This window comes from Corvus brachyrhynchos, unplaced genomic scaffold, assembly GCF_000691975.1.
Source record: "Corvus brachyrhynchos isolate BGI_N302 unplaced genomic scaffold, ASM69197v1 scaffold202, whole genome shotgun sequence".
Taxonomy (NCBI): domain Eukaryota; kingdom Metazoa; phylum Chordata; class Aves; order Passeriformes; family Corvidae; genus Corvus; species Corvus brachyrhynchos.
The window spans coordinates 4,068,483-4,086,274 of NW_008238132.1; the positions used below are offsets into that span (position 1 = coordinate 4,068,483).

The 17,792-nt window shown below is 36.2% G+C and overlaps 1 protein-coding gene across 6 annotated transcripts in view; it reads left to right on the forward strand.

The window, feature by feature from the left end:
• Nucleotides 1-17,792, forward strand: part of DGKH (diacylglycerol kinase eta) — a 74,282-nt gene that overhangs the window by 33,561 nt on the left and 22,929 nt on the right. For all 6 annotated transcript variants that reach the window (XM_008633144.2, XM_017733573.1, XM_017733570.1 and 3 more), the window contains 10 exons: nt 1,037-1,121; nt 3,481-3,566; nt 4,980-5,079; nt 6,319-6,592; nt 7,042-7,170; nt 10,599-10,733; nt 12,517-12,634; nt 13,079-13,189; nt 13,346-13,442; nt 15,920-16,027. In XM_008633144.2, coding sequence (XP_008631366.1) covers nt 1,037-1,121; nt 3,481-3,566; nt 4,980-5,079; nt 6,319-6,592; nt 7,042-7,170; nt 10,599-10,733; nt 12,517-12,634; nt 13,079-13,189; nt 13,346-13,442; nt 15,920-16,027 — 1,243 coding nt within the window. The remainder of the gene's footprint in view (nt 1-1,036; nt 1,122-3,480; nt 3,567-4,979; nt 5,080-6,318; nt 6,593-7,041; nt 7,171-10,598; nt 10,734-12,516; nt 12,635-13,078; nt 13,190-13,345; nt 13,443-15,919; nt 16,028-17,792) is intronic.

Consider the following 17,792-nt stretch of genomic DNA (forward strand, 5'->3'; position numbering starts at 1 on the left):
AATTGGATCCATAATTAATATTTCTGTTTGAGGCATTTACTTAATCAAAAAAATGAAATCTTCCCACTCCTTGTTTTGTGTAGTTTTCATCCACAAAGGAAAGCAGAAATCCCCATTTAAAAAAAGAAGTCAGAGATGATGATGGTCGTGTTGTTCCAATGGAAGTCTAGCGCTGCTTTTGAGAGGAGTATTTCTTACACTGTTCCTTTCTCTCAGGAGTGTTACTTTTCTTGCCCTAGTTACAAACACTTGAATGTCATCATAAGAGATTTTACTTTAAGTTATTTTTGTGAAATAGAGAAAAAAAGTCCTTTTTTATTTTATGCTTTTCTGCCGACTACTTGATTGCTTTACAGCAAAGTATGTGGAGAAATGCTTGTTATTCATCCTCAGATTCTGAAAAACTTGTAGATTAGCTCATGTTTCCCTTTTTCTGTTGTGAAAACATGCTCTGTTTCGTTTTTTGGTCTAATTTCAGCAGACTCGCTACCAAGGCCCATCTGCAGTGATTACTTGTTCTTTTCAGTGGGCTTTGAAGGATGTTGTTTCTATTAGTGGTTTCATACTATCTATGCTGTCAAATGCTGTCCTGTACCAGAGAAAAAAAATATATATATGTCAGGGAAGACACTTCATCATTTGCTTTGTTTTCATGCCTGACTCCACTAGTTGAGATGGAAAGCTAATGCTGCCTTAAAGCTTTTTCTCTAGGAAGATGTCTAGTTTCCTTTGACTTCTGCAGTATGTTTGCACAAATTCTTTTCTAGTGTGCATGTTTTTTCCAGAAAATCCTTATTGCCTATATTGAATGTCCCATGATTTTTTCACAAATGAGACTGATAATTAAATCACTAAAAAATAATCTCAGCAATAAAACCTTTAATTTTAATTATTTCACCCATATAATTTACAATTACAAATGAAGCTACTTTTTTAATATATATAAATATTCTGTGGTGTGACAATGAATTTTCTTTTTGTTAATATATTGGAGAGAAAGTAAAACTAACAGTCTGGAAACTTATGTTTCTTTCAGGTGGAGTATAATGTCATATGAACTGAAATTACCAGCAAAGCCTTCTATTCTTCCAGTGACTGCAGAAGAATCAGAGGAGTGCCAGGTGCACTTTAAGTTTTGTTTTGTTGTTTCATGTACTTAACTTGGAGCTTCTGGGATGAAAATAGCTATAACTGAAGCATTTGTGTGAAAAATAGATGTTTTGTGATCTGCTAACTGAAGTGAATTAGGGCCTGTTCATACTGTGCATCTCAAGTAAGTAAGGTTTCCCATTCTGTATTATTTACCTAGAAGTAATGAAGGTAAGGAGTCTCCAGCAAAGCTGTCAGAAAAATTTCTTCCTGAATATATATGTATATTTTAATATGTATTAGAAAGGGTATTTATATAATGTTAGACAAGAATGTAATCTAGTGTCATGTTATTATGTGATATAGTAATGCTATATATTTTAGATAATTCCTATATATGAGTATATATTATATATAATTTTGTATATAATAGTATAATTTAGTGCTATGTTACTGTATAATATTATATATAATATGGTAATATACATAAATATTTAAATACATTTTTTAATATATAAAAGCGAATGTCTGCTATGTTGAGTTTGGATTAAGCATTGAAACAAAGTCCCCAGCATTCTGCAGACACGGGTTGTATTCCTAAAGAAAGAGAGAAGCATTTTGCAGCTTGAGTTTGATCAGGTCATATGACCAAACTTTCTCTTTGTTCTTTTAGAGAGCTCAAAATCCTAAGTATCATCAAAGTAAAGCTTCATCTGTCTTCCAGACTAGATTTGTGCTTGTAGTAGCTGATGAGGTTTCAATTTTGAGAGCGGGAGATACTTTAATCAAATTAATTGGCATGAAAAGTCTGACTGAAAATGAGAAAATAATATATTCCCAAGAAAGTTAAGGCATAACAACTGTAGCTCAAAAGTACTTGAGAAGCCGTAATTAATCAGCAGTCTCTTGAACAATTTAATAATTCAGGGTCTTTTAATTGGCAAGGAGGTTATAACATTTGATGGATTGCTGGATATAGAGATGGAAAAAGGCTGGGATTTTAAGGGGGTTGCCTTGCACACTGCTCTACTTCTGGTGTCAGCAATGCAGATCAAGGCTTTATCATCTCTAATTTTTCAAGGCAGTTAAAATTTTCAAGTGTGCCTTCATCATAATTTTGTTCTAGTTATTTCTGGCTTGGAAATTTTTTTTAGCCCCTTCTGAAAATGGAAGGAACTGCTTGCTCATAGAAAACTTCATTTTTGGAAAATGTATTCTGTAGGCTATATTACCTGTCATTACTTGGGTTGGACAAAACCATTTGCTTTTGAGTACCATGTTCAATCTTTATTTCAATGTGTTTTTTACATTGCTTACTAAGTTAGGATATTTCAGAAAAAATAATAATTAACCTTACAGTAGATATTGGATTATATCACAGTTTGAAAAGCAAATGGAAGTACACATCTGATTATTTTTTTTCCCTTCTCTCCTCCAGTAGTTTCAAGAGACTAATGCCACTTGGTTTCCAGAAATCTTGTACTGGTGTTTGAAAAACAGTAGTTCATTCCTACAAATCAGATGTTTATGTTTTGTTTTCTCCTTTGAAATGAAAACTGATTCAATGTCAGAGTCCTAAAGTGAAGGCTGGGTTTTTAGGAGAAAAAACTGAAGTGGTATATCTGCCTGCTCAAAATCAAAGACAAAAGCATGCTAAGAGATTTTAAGTGATTCTTAAGGGAAGCTGTCAGAACTGCATTTATTTTTAGCTTTAGATTTGGAATTTGATTAGAATTTGCTTTTAAAATTGAGATCTGGATCCACAGCTACTTTGAGATAGGATATGGTATGTGAGGATGAATTTTTGATCCATTCCAAATATTTTCCTGAATATTTCATAATTTGTAGTTTTTAATGTTCTTGTAAAGACTAAGCCCTAAATGGTTTGCTCCTTGAGGGTTGGTTTTGATAACATTATACCAGTTTGGCAGCCTTTGTCAGTTGTGGTTCTTGGGGAGTAAGAGCCCACCTGACAGTAAAGTGAAAATTCCGGATTATAACTGCAAACTTTAGGTTTATTCTTATTGAGCAATTTGTTTGAGGAAAACTTCACTTATTTTAGAAGTAAAAGATATTAGATTATAATACTGTAGGTTGTTATAAATATGAGAAAAATTTTTTCTGCCTCACAGACTGATTTTAGCCTAGAGATAACTTACTCTTCTCTGGAGGAGGAAAAGAGCTGTGGATCAAGTTCTCAGATGCAATCTTACTTTGAATATTAAAAATCTGGTACATAAAATACAGTATGCAGGTAGAGTCTGCATTGTCAGCCACTTGGCCTTGTATTAGATCTGAAATGGAAATCCTGCTGTTTTTGAGGTGTTTAAACTCACTACTTGGTGTTAAACTGCTGGAATGTGTGGAAACTGAAGTCTCTTTTTTTTTCAGATATCTGCTTATGAGGATTCAGTTGCTGCTCATCTTGCAAAAATTCTCAATTCTGATCAGCATTCAGTTGTCATATCATCTGCCAAGTGAGTCAATCAGTTTTATGTACAATGTGGGGGAGAAATTCCCTGTGTAACATCATCACCATAATAGCCTTCTGTCTAAGCCTGGTTTTCTTATGGATGGCCAACTGGCTTGGCTTAATATATCTTGATTTATATCTTCCAGAGTGGATGTTCTTTTCTGCAAAATTTTTAGATGATACAGTTGTAATGGATGGCTTAATACTAAATTTAAAAAATAATCACACAGTATTAATATAAATTGATTTTAAATCATTCCAAATACAAAACTTATAGTTACTAATGCAAAGATGTGATCTACTTCACACTGCATTTATTCAGGCTTTTTTTGTAATGCATATATTTAGACGACAAACAACTCCATCAGTGTGAAGCAGAACTTCAGCTTAGGTAGTTTTGTTGTAGCCTTGTCTGTATCAGTTCAATCAATAGTGATCTAAGACAGTAGTGGGATTTTCTCCCCAAACTGAAACATTTTGAAATGAGAGAAATTTGGCAAATCATGGCCATCATCTGAAATCAGAACTGTTCTGTGTATACCTTCTCTATAAAAAAACCCTATGTTTTGCGATATGCAAAAGACCTGTCATAGAATCTTTAAAAATACATCTGAATATCATTACATCTTTCTTTTTCTCCTAAAAGCAAGTTAACAAAATTTCATTTTTAAACTATACATAGCACATGTAGAAAATGACACTGCAGGATATTATTAACTGCTGATTCTAAATTGGTTCTGTACCTTGTTAAATCTGTTTAATTTCTGTCAGAAACATGTCAACCAAATGAACAGTACTAAGCAATTATACTCACCTCATTAGTAAGTTTGCTGTCTATCTGCAGTGCAGGTAATAAGAACCTGCAAGTCTTTTTCTGATTTACACAGTGAAAATTCATTGCAGCCACTGTAGTTTGCACAGATATGCTTCAGGGTCAGTTCAAAAGCATGAGCTGTGCAATGGGATGTGTGTGGCCATATGCTTTCATCTAAGAAGGGCTCCATTAAAGTCAGTAGATTTTCTCTATGGTTTCTAAGCTCCAGCTTTGCATGGGAATTTGTGTGACTGTGTTTGAAGTTACCAAAATGAATGCAAGTTTGCTAAGTCCTCTCACAGGGAAGGTGTACAAGCAAGGGATTGGATAAAATCAGTCATGTTTATTTCAGATAAGAGGCTGAGATACAGTGTATGCCAAGGCTTAAGTGAAAGAGTTTTTGTTTCAAAGCTTATGACCTCAATTTTGGAAGCTATGGAAAAGAGTGTCATCTGATTTACAAGTATGATCACAGACTTCAGTTTACAATAAGAATAATTTATAGCAGTGTACATATAAATAAAATGCCATAAGAATTTAATATTCAAAACATATCTATTTTATTTCATTTGATTTCTTCCCTCTCCTTTTTTTTATGTGAAGAGTATTATGTGAAACTGTAAAGGACTTTGTTGCCAAAATAGGGAAGACTTATGAAAAACCAGTGGAAAATGCAGAGGAAGCTGATGCCATGGCCATTAAAGTAAGACTATGACTATGTTCAGGTTTAAAGTTGTTGGGTTCTTAAAGTTTATAGCTCATGGATGTTTCATTTTCATATTGCCCTAGGATGCCCAGTTTGGCTTTAATTTCAACCAGTGACTTTAAAATTCTCTCTTCTTATTGCATAGAGTAATTATTTCCAAACCATCTTTAAACTCAGATCTGTTTATACTTTCTTTCTTCATAAAGGATAAAGTTCATGGTAGCATACATATAGATAAATGGAATTTTTTTGCATTAGTTCTGCTTCTAGGGATTAAGTTAGCTATGGGGAAACAATGGGATAATGAAGAGTATGCTGCGAGAAAGAAGGGGATACAGACCACAATTTTAAAAATAGTAGTTTAAGCAGCAAAATATAGAGATCATGTTGCAAAAACATTGGGAAAGAAAAAAAACAGAAGGATTTTGTATGAGACACAAAATTTACATGAGCTGAAAAGAAAAGAAGAAACAATCCCTGACAATCCCAGAGTCGGAAAAAGTACTTTCTAAGTGGCAATTTGTGGTTCATGTTTCTATCCGGTGCACATTTTAGAAAATTAGTTTTTCTTTTTAACTGTCCACGGCCAGAGAGTGTTTTCTTTCTCTTAGGCACAGAAAATCCCTTCTTTTCCACTGTACCTAGGGAGAACAACTACTTAGTGTTGGGTAGAGGCATTTGACAGCGTCTGATTCTGGCTTGAGCTGCTTGCTCTGTGACAGCTCACTTGCTTAAATGTACAGCTGTATTGCAAAAACAACCCCATGTGTCTCAGTCTAACAGCTGGGCATGTCTCCATAGATACCTCTCAAAATTGGCGTACTGAACACCCATGTGTGGGCAAATCTCTGGTGGTTTTCTGTGCTGCAAGTCATTGAGAGAGGGGTAGGATGTAATCCATAACCTAGTTATGGGGCAGGCTGAGTTTATCATGGAGTGTTACTTGAATCTGAGTGTAGGGGGTTTGCTCTAATCTGGTTGGGTGTCACAGGGTCTGCAGAAAGCCCATGCAGGCCTACTCATAATCTGATATTCTGAAATGTTGAACCTTGGTTTGGGTTTTACATAAGGAATTACATAGACACTAAAGACACCTAGAGTTTCAAATATAATCTGGTACCGTATTTCCTGAAAAGATTCACATGTTCACTATCGAATTTTTTATTTTTTTATTTTATTTTATTTTTTTTTTGTGTGTGTGTGTGTGCGTGTGTATTCTTTTCCACTTTATCTTAGTGCTCAGAGTTAAATGAGAAGCTGGACCTATTGCTCCAGGCTCTTCACACAGAAGCCCAGGCTGCTCCCATTCTCCCAGGCATTGCTCCCCCCATTGTGGAAGAAGAACCAGAGGAGTTTTCAAGTGAAGAATCCTTGTCTGAAAGTAAAGAGCAATTAGCGGAGTGTGTCTCAAAATCTTCCCAGAAACTCTTCAAACCAAGGGAACAGTTAATGCTCCGAGCAAACAGCTTGAAGAAGGCTGTGAGGCAGATCATTGAACAAGCAGAAAAAGGTGCATATCGGCGTTTTGATCCAGACTGGTAGAATAGGATAGGATAATGATGTTTGTTTGTTTGTTTGCTTGTTAAACTGGAATAAGTTTTCATTATAAAATTTGATTTCTACATTCTTGCATAGATAAAATTATTGTGCTTATTACAAGCTGCAAAGAAAAGAAGTGCAGCTTGTTTGAATATTGATGACTGCAGGTGTGAGTACTTATGGATGTACGTTTGCACATATAAAAGTGCATTTCTTTTAACTGTTAGCCTCCACAAAATGAAAATTTCTGACAGCAAATCTTTATCAACTGGCAAAGGATTGACTGACTCTTTCACTGAATTGACAATAGAACTCTTTTGTTAATATTTTTAAACTAAAAGCTACAAAAAAGTGCTAATTTTGATATATGCAGTTTTTCTTTAGAAACCTTGAAACTTTGTCTTTTCTCTTAATGAACAGTTGTGGACGAGCAGAATGCTCATAGTGAAGAACAAGTGAACCAGTCTCCAGTAGAATACAGCAAAGAATTGGATGAATCCAAAGAAGAGGAAAAAGAGGAAGATACAAAGGAACTTGAGTCCCCATCAAGTGAGTCAATTAGGAATAAAATAGAAATATACTATCTCCTTATAGTTGTATTTGGACCATAATTGGCTCCATTCTTAAGATTACTTGCATTACTATAATATAAAAATAATTTGTGGAAACTACTTAAAAATTGTAATAGATTTGGATAAATAAAAGTTAAGGGGAAAATGAGGGAAATAACAGATAAACAGACTTTTGGAATGTATTTACAAAGCTGAGAAGGCACTTGTTGGGGAGAGAAGTGCCTGAATTTAATGCAGTGTTTACACTCACCTTTCTACGTGATCCGGAACAAAAGCTGGAGTCTGGGTAATGGTGGCAATAGAATGTCTCAGTTGTAGACTGAGATTCTCAAGCTACATAGTACTTTTAGGAAAGCTGCTTCTTAGTGTAGGTGGATATTTCAGTCTTTCCCATGTTATTGAAGGACAGCTTTTGAGGATTTTAGTGTGGGTTAGGGTAACAAAAGGAGATGCAAATCCCAAAATGCTTTTCTCATTTTGCTCCAAGAAGTTTCTCATCAACTATCTAGAGGATAGGCTTTGCTGCCCACCAGCTACCACTGTTTCCCTGTGAATCACAGATCATCTTGTGACCTCACCTACAGTGCATCACTGTCCTCACAAGGCTCTTCTCTGAAGCTGGTGCCTATGTTGGTAGCTCCTACCTTGGAAATAAGACATTAGGCTTTTGGGGCTTCTGTTGACCCAGGATCTCATGTTTTCTCCAGAAACACGTCAGGCTTTCTCCAGTGATTGTCTCTTTGCTGGTTCCTTTTATTTTCTCTTGGTTATAGGAATTAATTTATGTTGGTTGTCCTTTTTCCATAGTAGCTCATAGAGGATGCTGGCCCTACAGATGACCCAATCCTACTGCCATAACTGTATAATAAAGATATACATGTCTAGAAATGTATTAAGCTCCTTGTTTCTTGATGGTATAATTTCTGCATCTAATGGGGAGCTGTATTAGTCTTATATGTGTGGAATAGAGTGCATATTAATGCTGTCACTGGACGATAGATGTTTAGGGACAGACCATGAAACATTAATTCAATTATCTGCACTAAAACATCAGTTTTACTCATTAGGGCTGTGTTGTTTTTATCAGAGCATTCACAGCAAAAGTTTATCTTTATTGCAGTTATTCCCATGAGTCTCATCTGTCAAATAAAGAGCAGCTGCTCTGCTGATTTTCCTATTTAATACAACTGCCTTGTTTGCAAGTACAGAGAGAACAGACTGTGTGAACAGTGTTGTGAATTTTTCAGTAGTATTATGAAAAATGAATGTTAATTTTGTTCTGAGTATTATATTTTACCCTCAGAGGATCTTCCTGGTCATTTGATGAAGATAATGTTTTTCCATATGTTAATATCTTCATCTAAATATTTAATGACTCTTGTCATTAAATCGCTTGCCGTTTTTATTCCTTTTTATTTTTTGACATTATTACAGTGTTTTGTCATGCACAGATACAAATAATTGAGTTGTATTGCAATCATGCAATATTGTAGCATTTTGTGATAACTGCTATGGCTGTCATGCAGGTGTTAAAGTCCCAAGGAGCTGTTAGTCCACTTGATCAGCCCTTTCATATAAAACAATCCAGAAAAATTCACCCACTTTTCTTTGTCCTGTGTATAATAATTTCTGCTTGACTTCAGCAAGTCAGCCAGAAAGGTGTGTAATCTTACTCCTGGGATATAAGAAAGTGAAGAATTTGCTATTGCATTTACTGTTCTCTGCCAGATATCATAATTTAAAAAAACCCCTGTGAATGTGCAAATCCTGGCCCGAAGTGATTTGAACACAATGTCTAAACCCTTGTTCTAGTTATTCCTTTTGTCTCTAGATTTTCCCATTCAACATTTTCTTTCCATTAGTGTCCTCATACAGTACACCCACGTTCCTCTCAGGCTAAGCTATGATAGACATGACCTGATTTGTCCCAATCCTGCCACTGAAAATGATGTATTCTATCCTTCCCACCACATTCCTGGTGCTGTTTCCCCACCGTTGTCTTGGTGCTAGTCCTACTAATTCTATTTTTGCTGGATTAGTTTTCATGTTTTGAGAGGAAAAATCAGATCATCTTGAAATAATTTCATTTTTTTGTTCTGAGCTTCTTCAGATGGTCAAGGTTGAAGTTGTCCTAAGCTGAAGTAGTTTTAACATGTGACATAATTTGGAGCAGAGGTAGCCAAGAAGTGTCTGTCTGTGACCATCTGTTGTGTGAGAGCTTTCTGCATGAACATGGAAATGCTATAACAAAGCATTTGGTAATACCCAACCTTTTTTCTTTGGGGCACCAGTTTCTGGCTTTGTCTGAGGGGGCTGAATTGCACAGAGATTGACTTCCCCAGGCTAAAGCAGGCACTGGCATACTCTCTCAGGCTGCATGAAACAAGTTCTGCCAAGAAAGTAAATTACAGCTCCTGTGGTCAGCCCTGTGCAAAGCCCATCCTTCTTCATTGCCTCTGGAGGCAGCCAAAGAATAACTGGCCTCACTGAGCTACTGGTTACTCTTTGTGAATATCTTCTCTTTCTTCTTGATTTTCTTCCCTTTCCTTTTCCTGAGCCTTTGTCAATAACAGTTACATCAGCTAGCAAACATTGCTGTCTGTCAAGGTTTCACTGATCCATCTTCCAGAAAATTTTAATAAATAAGTTAATTATTTGGGAAATTGCTGGTTTGTTTGTTTTCTGGGGTTTTTTCTGTGAAAAAAGATGATGGAAAACTGATGACCCCCACTATCTCTCTAAATGTAGAAGACAAAGGTGAACATGTCTTTTTTCCTTCCCTTGCAGTTTTCAGTTTGGCTGTAAATAAAGATGTCAGAGTTTTCTCTAATGTTTTCAGAAATCTGATGCAGGCATGGGGGTCATTTTAGCTGCTTGAAGAAAATTTTGTGGGTGTTGATGAGACGGGTATTCTAACCTACAGGCCATGGAATTATCTGTATTAAAATTGTTATAAATAGTAATATACTATGTAATATATCTATATTTATAAGTAAACATAGATTAAATTTAAGTTGTTTTATTATTTCAGTAATGTGTTTATCAGAAGCTTACTGCACCATTAAATACTATTGCATTTAAAGGTGGATATAATAGGTTTTATGAATATATTTACATTTAATACATGTAATACTTTTGCTGGTAGCTTGAAGTGTGAGTTGGGAACTCCTCATGTTGAGTGCCATGCACACTTGCTCACTTTAATTTGAGTTTGTCACTTGATCTGTTTCTGAGTTTTCTTCCCATATTTGGAAGAAAATCTGTGGTGGGAGGGGGAAGGACTATTGTCATGGAGTGGTAACAGATTAAATTAATGCTTTTGATGCATTTTCTGGGCTGTAAAACCTATGTGGTAATGTTATAATAGGTCTGATTAGTGTTGTTACTTCTGTTTTTTCTGCACAGCTAAAACTGCACCAAGGTCTCCTGATAGGCGCACAAGCCGAGGTATCCATTCTCAGACAGGTTCTTTCTCTGCTCCAGCTTTGGCAGCAAGCAAGGAAAACCTCCCAGTACTTAACACGAGGATTATCTGCCCAGGTAATTATGATTTTGAAATCTGCTGTTCCTACCTTACTTTAATATGATCTTCCAGTCTCCTGCTTGCTGTCAAATAATGACTTTTACTTCATGCCCTGAATTTGTTTGAACCAACATACACGTCTTTGTGTTGTATTATATAGGAAGAAATGCATAATAGTGTAGAAGATTTCTGATCATTTGGCAGAACACCAGAAGTAGCATAAGTGTTGCATTTGATTCCGGAGGGTGAAAAGTAAAATTCAGAATCACAGAATTGCGCAGTGGTTTGGGTCAGAAGGGACCTCCAAAGATCATCTAGTACAGCCCTCTGTCATGAGCATTGGCATCTTTCACTAGATCAGGTTGCTCAAAAAAGCATTCAGCCTGACCTTGGACACTTCCAGTGGTGGGGCTTGTACAGCTTCCCTGGCCAACTTCTTCCTGTGTCTCACTACCCTCATCACAGACATTTTCCTCTTTTGTCCCATCTAAATGTACCGTCTTTGTTTAAAACCACTGCCCTTTCTCCTGTCACTGCAAGCCCTGGTGAAAAGTCTCTCAGTCTTTCTTATAAACCTGCTCTATATTTTGAAAGGGCACAATAAATTCTCCCTGGAGCCTTCTCCACTCCAGGCTGAACAACCCCAGCTCTCTCAGCCTGTCTTCACAGGAGAGGTGCTCCAGCCCTCTGATCATCTTTATGGTCCTCTGTGGACTCGTTATGTCCTTCTCATGTTGGGGCCCCCAGAGATGGACACAGCACTCCAGGTGGGATCTCACCAGAGCAGGGCAGAGGGGCAGAATCCCCTCCCTTTCCCTCCTGGCCATGCTGCTTTTGATGCAGCCTAGGATGCATTTGGGTTTGTGGGCCACAAGCTCACATTGCCAGGTCATATCCAATTTTTCATCCAGAGGTACACCCAAATCCTTCTATCATTTATCCTAATCAATGGATTAGGATGAAGGGGCTGAGGGACAAATCTGTGTAAAGTTCAACCCTCTGAATAAGAGCTGTCTGTGGACATCTCTCTGGAACTGGATAACTGAAACCACACAAAGCTGCTCTGTAAAACAGTTGGAAAAAAAATCTGTTCTGCTCCAAATGCAATAAATACTAGAGACCACTAGTAAAACTCTGTTTTAATTAACTTTATTAGTATAGCTAAAACACAGTGGAACCGAGCTTACATTTTTTCTTTAGGCAAATTTAAGTGAAAGCTTTTAGTATTTTGCTTTGTTTACATGCATTACAGAGTATTTTGTTGAGTGAAATTGATATTAGTCAAAGCAGGCATGCTGAGGCCGTGACCTTTCCACAAATTAAGTTAAGCTACGGCTCTGCCAGTTGTAAAACTGGCAGAATAAAGAATATTCCTTATGAATACTTCCAAAGGATAGGACAAAAGAAAAATCATGAACAGTTAGGAGATGAAGATTAAACTGAATGAAAACCTCTAACAGTCTTTTTGGATGTTAGGTCACCAATTTGGTTACTGTACCAGCCAGTGAGTGTTGGTCTGAAACCCTAAATTTTCTTCATTTCTTTTCTTTTTCAATGGTGGTATCTGAAGAGAGCTACCACAATGTGGCATAGCTGCCTTTCTGCTTAAGGAAGCCAGAGACCTGAAAAGATAAACAATATAGGTAAAAATTGAGATAGAATCACAATCATTCCCTGTACAGATTTAATGAATTTTGTTTCCCAGTATGTGGCTTATATTACATGTTTGTCTATTTATCAAATGCAAATTGTTTTTTTAATATGTTCTGTTTTGTTCTGTTTATTTTCTTTTTTAATCAGGTTTAAGGGCTGGTCTAGCTGCTTCCATTGCAGGAAGTTCAATTATTAGCAAAATGTTGCTAGCAAACATCGATCCATTTGGTGCTACGCCATTTATTGACCCAGATCCAGATTCCTTGTAAGAAATGTTTTTTCTTCCAAATGTACTGTTTTGCTTTACTTTGCTTTCCTTAAGGGCATCCTTCTTATGTTTTTGTAGTCTCTTGTTATTTTGCATGATGAAGTTCTTGTTTGCTGTCATTTGGCAGTAGACCTCAGTGTCTGAAAAGAAGCTGGATTGTGCTGGTTAGGTTATGAATAGTGCAAATTTTTTGCAGCCGCTGAAAATAAGGGGAGAGATTTTTTCTCTTATTGCTTGCTCACCTGGAGGAGGAAGACAGTAGTCTTTCAGAGCTGGGTTTTTCAGCCCAAACCAGTTTACTCAGGAAGATTCAGAGGAAAGATCTCTTGAAGTGTCTTAGTTCGTATTCCGTTCTGTGACCAATGACAATCTTGGTCAAAGATGTTTGTGTGTCCAGGTTCTGTACAAATGTACACCTAATTTTGTCTTTTCCTCTAACAGGGAGGGATATTCAGAAAAATGTGTCATGAACAACTACTTTGGTATTGGATTAGATGCAAAAATTTCACTAGAATTTAATAACAAGCGAGAAGAGCACCCTGAAAAGTGCAGGTAATCTAAATGTCAGTAACAGAGCCAAGATGTTTCCACTCTTTCTTTTTCCTTACTTCTTTGTATGAATTTCTTAAATTCTTTTCTTTTTCTACAAATACAAGACACAATAATGTGTATATGTCAATATGTGAATCTTGTTTTGCCTCCTTTCAGAAGTCGGACGAAAAATATGATGTGGTATGGAGTTCTTGGCACAAAAGAGCTACTGCAGAGAACTTACAAGAACTTAGAACAAAAAGTTCAGCTTGAGGTAAATTTTATTTATGAAGAGAGTTGCTTGCACAATGTGTAGTGAAGAATTAGTGCTTGCTTTTGAAACCTGTTAGCGTTCTTGTGTCAACCCAAGCTGACCTCAAAGGCACTGTGTAAAGATGTGCTATGTGAAAGTTGGTTCTCCAAGTCATGTTTTTGAGTAAAATGTCAGTACTTTAAGATCACAAAATACCCAGAATTATGTTTCTTGTCATTACTGGGTTGAAAAAAAAAAAAAATTGTATAGGTAGGATATATTTCTTAATGTTCACTGCATCAAAAGAGAGACCAGGTTTTAAGGGCAACAACAGAAATGACCATAAAATAAGAGAAGAAAAGAGATAAGGAGTCTTAATCCTTCAGGTTGAATTTAAAGTATCTGAAAGCTACACATATAGGGAGAGCACATAAACAGTAAAAAATTCCTGGCAAAAGAGAGGAGATTCTGAATATGCATCACAAGAAGCCCAGCTGCACCAGTAGGGACTTTCTCTAGTAGTCACACAAAAGAAGCACAGTGTTATTACAGCAACAACAAATTACATGTCTAAACATAGTTATTCTTTGGCTTTTAAGTTCTAACATAAAATCTAAGTCTTCTACTTGGTACTAGGAACTTAAAGGAGATATAAATGATTCCCAAATGCAGAAAAAGACTGCAAGATGGTTACTGTGATTTTCACCCAAAGAATATCTAAGGTGGATTTTGACAGAGAACATATATAATTTCTCTTTTTATTTCATGCTAAGTATTTCATTTAGAAGTTTATGGTATTTGTATGAGGGTAACTTTTTAAGTTGAAAGAATAATTTTAGGTTACTGGAGCTCTTTCTCACTTTGAGATTTAGGAGGATTTTGTCTGGTAGCAGCAGATTGCTGTTAGCTAAGGATTGAGTAATTATCAAGGAATTATGCAGTAGTTAGCAAATATAATGATGGGAAAGAACGTTATGTATACTGCAGATTGAATTCTAATTTAAGGATCTTTTGAATTGGATTCAAATAAGATTCAATAATACTGCTGACCTTTCCAAAATTATTTTTCAGTATTTCTGGAAGTAAAAATTTCATATTTACTGTTGCCTTGCACAATATTACGTATATTATGCCCACATATTCAGGCATTAGAGGCAGACCTTTACTATAACACAAATGGCTGTGCAGCATCTATTAATATCACACCATACTTTGGATACTGTCACATCTTGATTAAAATGTTACAGTCTGTCTTGTTCCTAAGATTAAATCACAAAAAGAGAACACTAAGCACGTTTGGGAAATAATTTGCATCTCTTTCTCCTCCTGATAAAGGTGCTACAGATTTTGTCCTTATTTCTTTAGATTTTCTATTTCATTTGTATAATTTTAATATCCTTCTGTGGGACTGGTAATGTGCAGTAATCCAGCAATCTTCATTAAAGGCAGCTTGACCTGCAACTTCATGGTCCATAAAGTGACACCTGGGTCCGGAATTTACCACCTTGTGTTTCTAATTTGCTTCAATTCCATGCCTGTGGCACTGCTGGAGGATTTGACTTTTGACTCCCAGTGGAATGCTTTGAGATCATTGAGCTCCCCTCTGCAGGCAGTTGTACTGCTGTAAGTCAAGAGTGATTTCACTGATGTCTGTAAATTTACTCTTGACCAAAAGTGAGATTGACTTATGTCATCCCAAGATTGTGTTGAATAGGACATGGAGTTGTTTATGGGTTTTGGGAGATAAAGAAGTAAGAAAGAAGGACTGAATGGTTGGACATAAGACCGACCTCTTATCTACAAAATCAACAACTCCCATCCACAGCCAGGGTGACACCTGTGGGGTCAGTCCTAGATTTGTCTTTGCACTTTTGGGAGGAGACTGAAATTATTTTTACAGGAAGTCAGCAATACATGCAAACACTGACAGCTAACCACATGTTTGTGACTATTCCAGAAATATTCTTGGATATTCCTGACACAACCCCCACCGCCCCTGGCGTTAAATGGACTTGACTAAATAACAAGTCTGTTGCAATTTTGGGAACGCTGACATAGGATGGAAGACTAGTTACTGAATGTATAAATGAATCTTTTTGTTATGTCCTTGGCAATCTTACTGTGTGCACTCAGGGAGATTGATTTTTTTCACTGCAAAAAGATTTTTAATCCTTGATGGACTGACTATGCTCTAAGTGCATAAGAAATTTCCTAACAAGGGATGTGAAAATGTTTCTTTCAAGACTCATTGAACACCAGTGCTGTAGATACTACAGCATGTAGATCTACACATTTTTTAGCTCTGCAAAAATCAGTGCTAAGATTGGAAAGAAGAGGTTTTTTTTACAGGTGCTTCTTTGCATGGAGGGAGTAGTCTTGTGTCAGACCTCTTAATGACTGCTCTCCCCTGCCAGCTCTGTTGAAGCTTTGTGTGCTACAAATGGCTGATTACTTTTGTCATATTATTTATGTACTGAAGGAGCTTTTATCCATTACAGTGTGATGGACAGTACATCCCCCTTCCAAGCCTGCAGGGCATAGCTGTGCTAAACATTCCCAGCTACGCTGGTGGGACTAATTTCTGGGGTGGAACCAAAGAAGATGATGTAAGTAGCATTTAAGAGACTTAACCTTCTGGGCAAAACCAGCAATAAATATAGTGAACTGCTTTTCTCACTTGATTTTAATAGTACTAGCATATAGATTGGATAACAAGTTTTATTTGAGGAGGCTGTTTCAGTTCAAAATGTATTGCTGTTTTTTTTTTTTACTGAAAATATATTCCATGATGTTTTGCTGTCCATTGTCTTCTGTCATGTCCATTCTAGCAGACATGTTCATAATAAAGCATAATTATTTTGTTTTTTAAATGGTTCTATGAATATTTTTAGAAACTAATTTTATAAACAGAGACACAAATAATTTCTCTCTATATTGTTTTACAGACGTCTGTAAAAAAGGTTTTTGAAAGCATAGATTCCTCTGTTTGCCATAGTCTAACAACAGGCAAGGTAGACAGGATAATCACTCAAAGTTTATACCTTAATTTTCTTCTTCTTCTTCAAACAGCTTTGCTGTGAGGGATGGTGATTCAGAAAATGAAGACTGATGCATTTAGTGACTGATAATTTAGTGGGAGTAGTAAAGTGGTTTTTGAATATTTTTTTCAATGAACCTTTAAAATACTTTAAGATACCTTTTTCCCCTTTTTTCTTTCCTAAGAAAAGTTTAGTTTCTTCCTAACTCCTAAGAAACATTTCACCACATGGATACCTAAATGCCTTACAACCTGGAACAGTGTTACTGCCTCTATCCACTTCACTCACAGTGCACCAACTGTAATTACGAGCAGATTATCCTAATCTGCATGTCCTGATTTAGTGTGTGATGTCTGAATCACCTAAAACTGTAGTTGCAAACTGGCCTGTGATTTTAGTGTAGACAATCCATGATTTTTTTGCCAAAAAGTTTTGGGTCTCTCGTGAGTTGTTATCCTTTCATTTTTTAATACACACATACGAACATACATATATATAATATACATAATTTAATATAATATATTACAATATCTATTATATATAATTGCCTGTTTATATTATAATACATATATAATTGCATACATATATGTATGTTTTATACATGTGTATATATATAGACACACATATAAAAGTGAAAAAAGAATTTTAGACATGTTTTAGTGTCCTTTTCTTATTTTTGGTATATGTCAGAGGATGGAAATTTTGTTTATATCTGGCAATGGATATCTAAAATTTTTATATATACTCCATGTTCATAGTCATACCATGAAAACTGCTCTAACATCTGTTCAGCCCCTGTTCAGGAGTTTATTTTTCTCCCTGAACTGCTTCAGTGAGAGAGAAGATCTGTCCTAGCTTTCATACTGCTATACAGCAAATGTGTAAGTCATGGAACAGTTTTACTATTAGTCTTCTAGTGAGCAGATATGGCAGCAGAATGACATTTTTGTTCTGGACAGAGCTGGGAGCATAATTCACTGCTTTAGTGCAGTCTTGAATGACTCTTCATTGAAAGGTGGTGGTGATGGTCTGAAATGCTGCTGGTTTTTCTTGTCTGGACAAATGAAAGATGTTGCCTTGACAGCTGTGATTATTGCTGAAACATTAGCAGTGAGCCAGGCAGAGCATCTGTACCCTGACTGGCTTGAGCAAGACTTGTTAAGGCATGTTATTTTGGTGTCCAGAAGACAGTCTGGAAACATGACCTGCAACAGGAAAGAAGTAAATTTGAATGTTGATCCATAGAGACTGGTTTGCCTTTAAAAGAAAAAAAGGAGGAAAAAAAAGATTGGTTTTCAGTACAGATATTACTGGTGGAGAGACACAGAAGAAG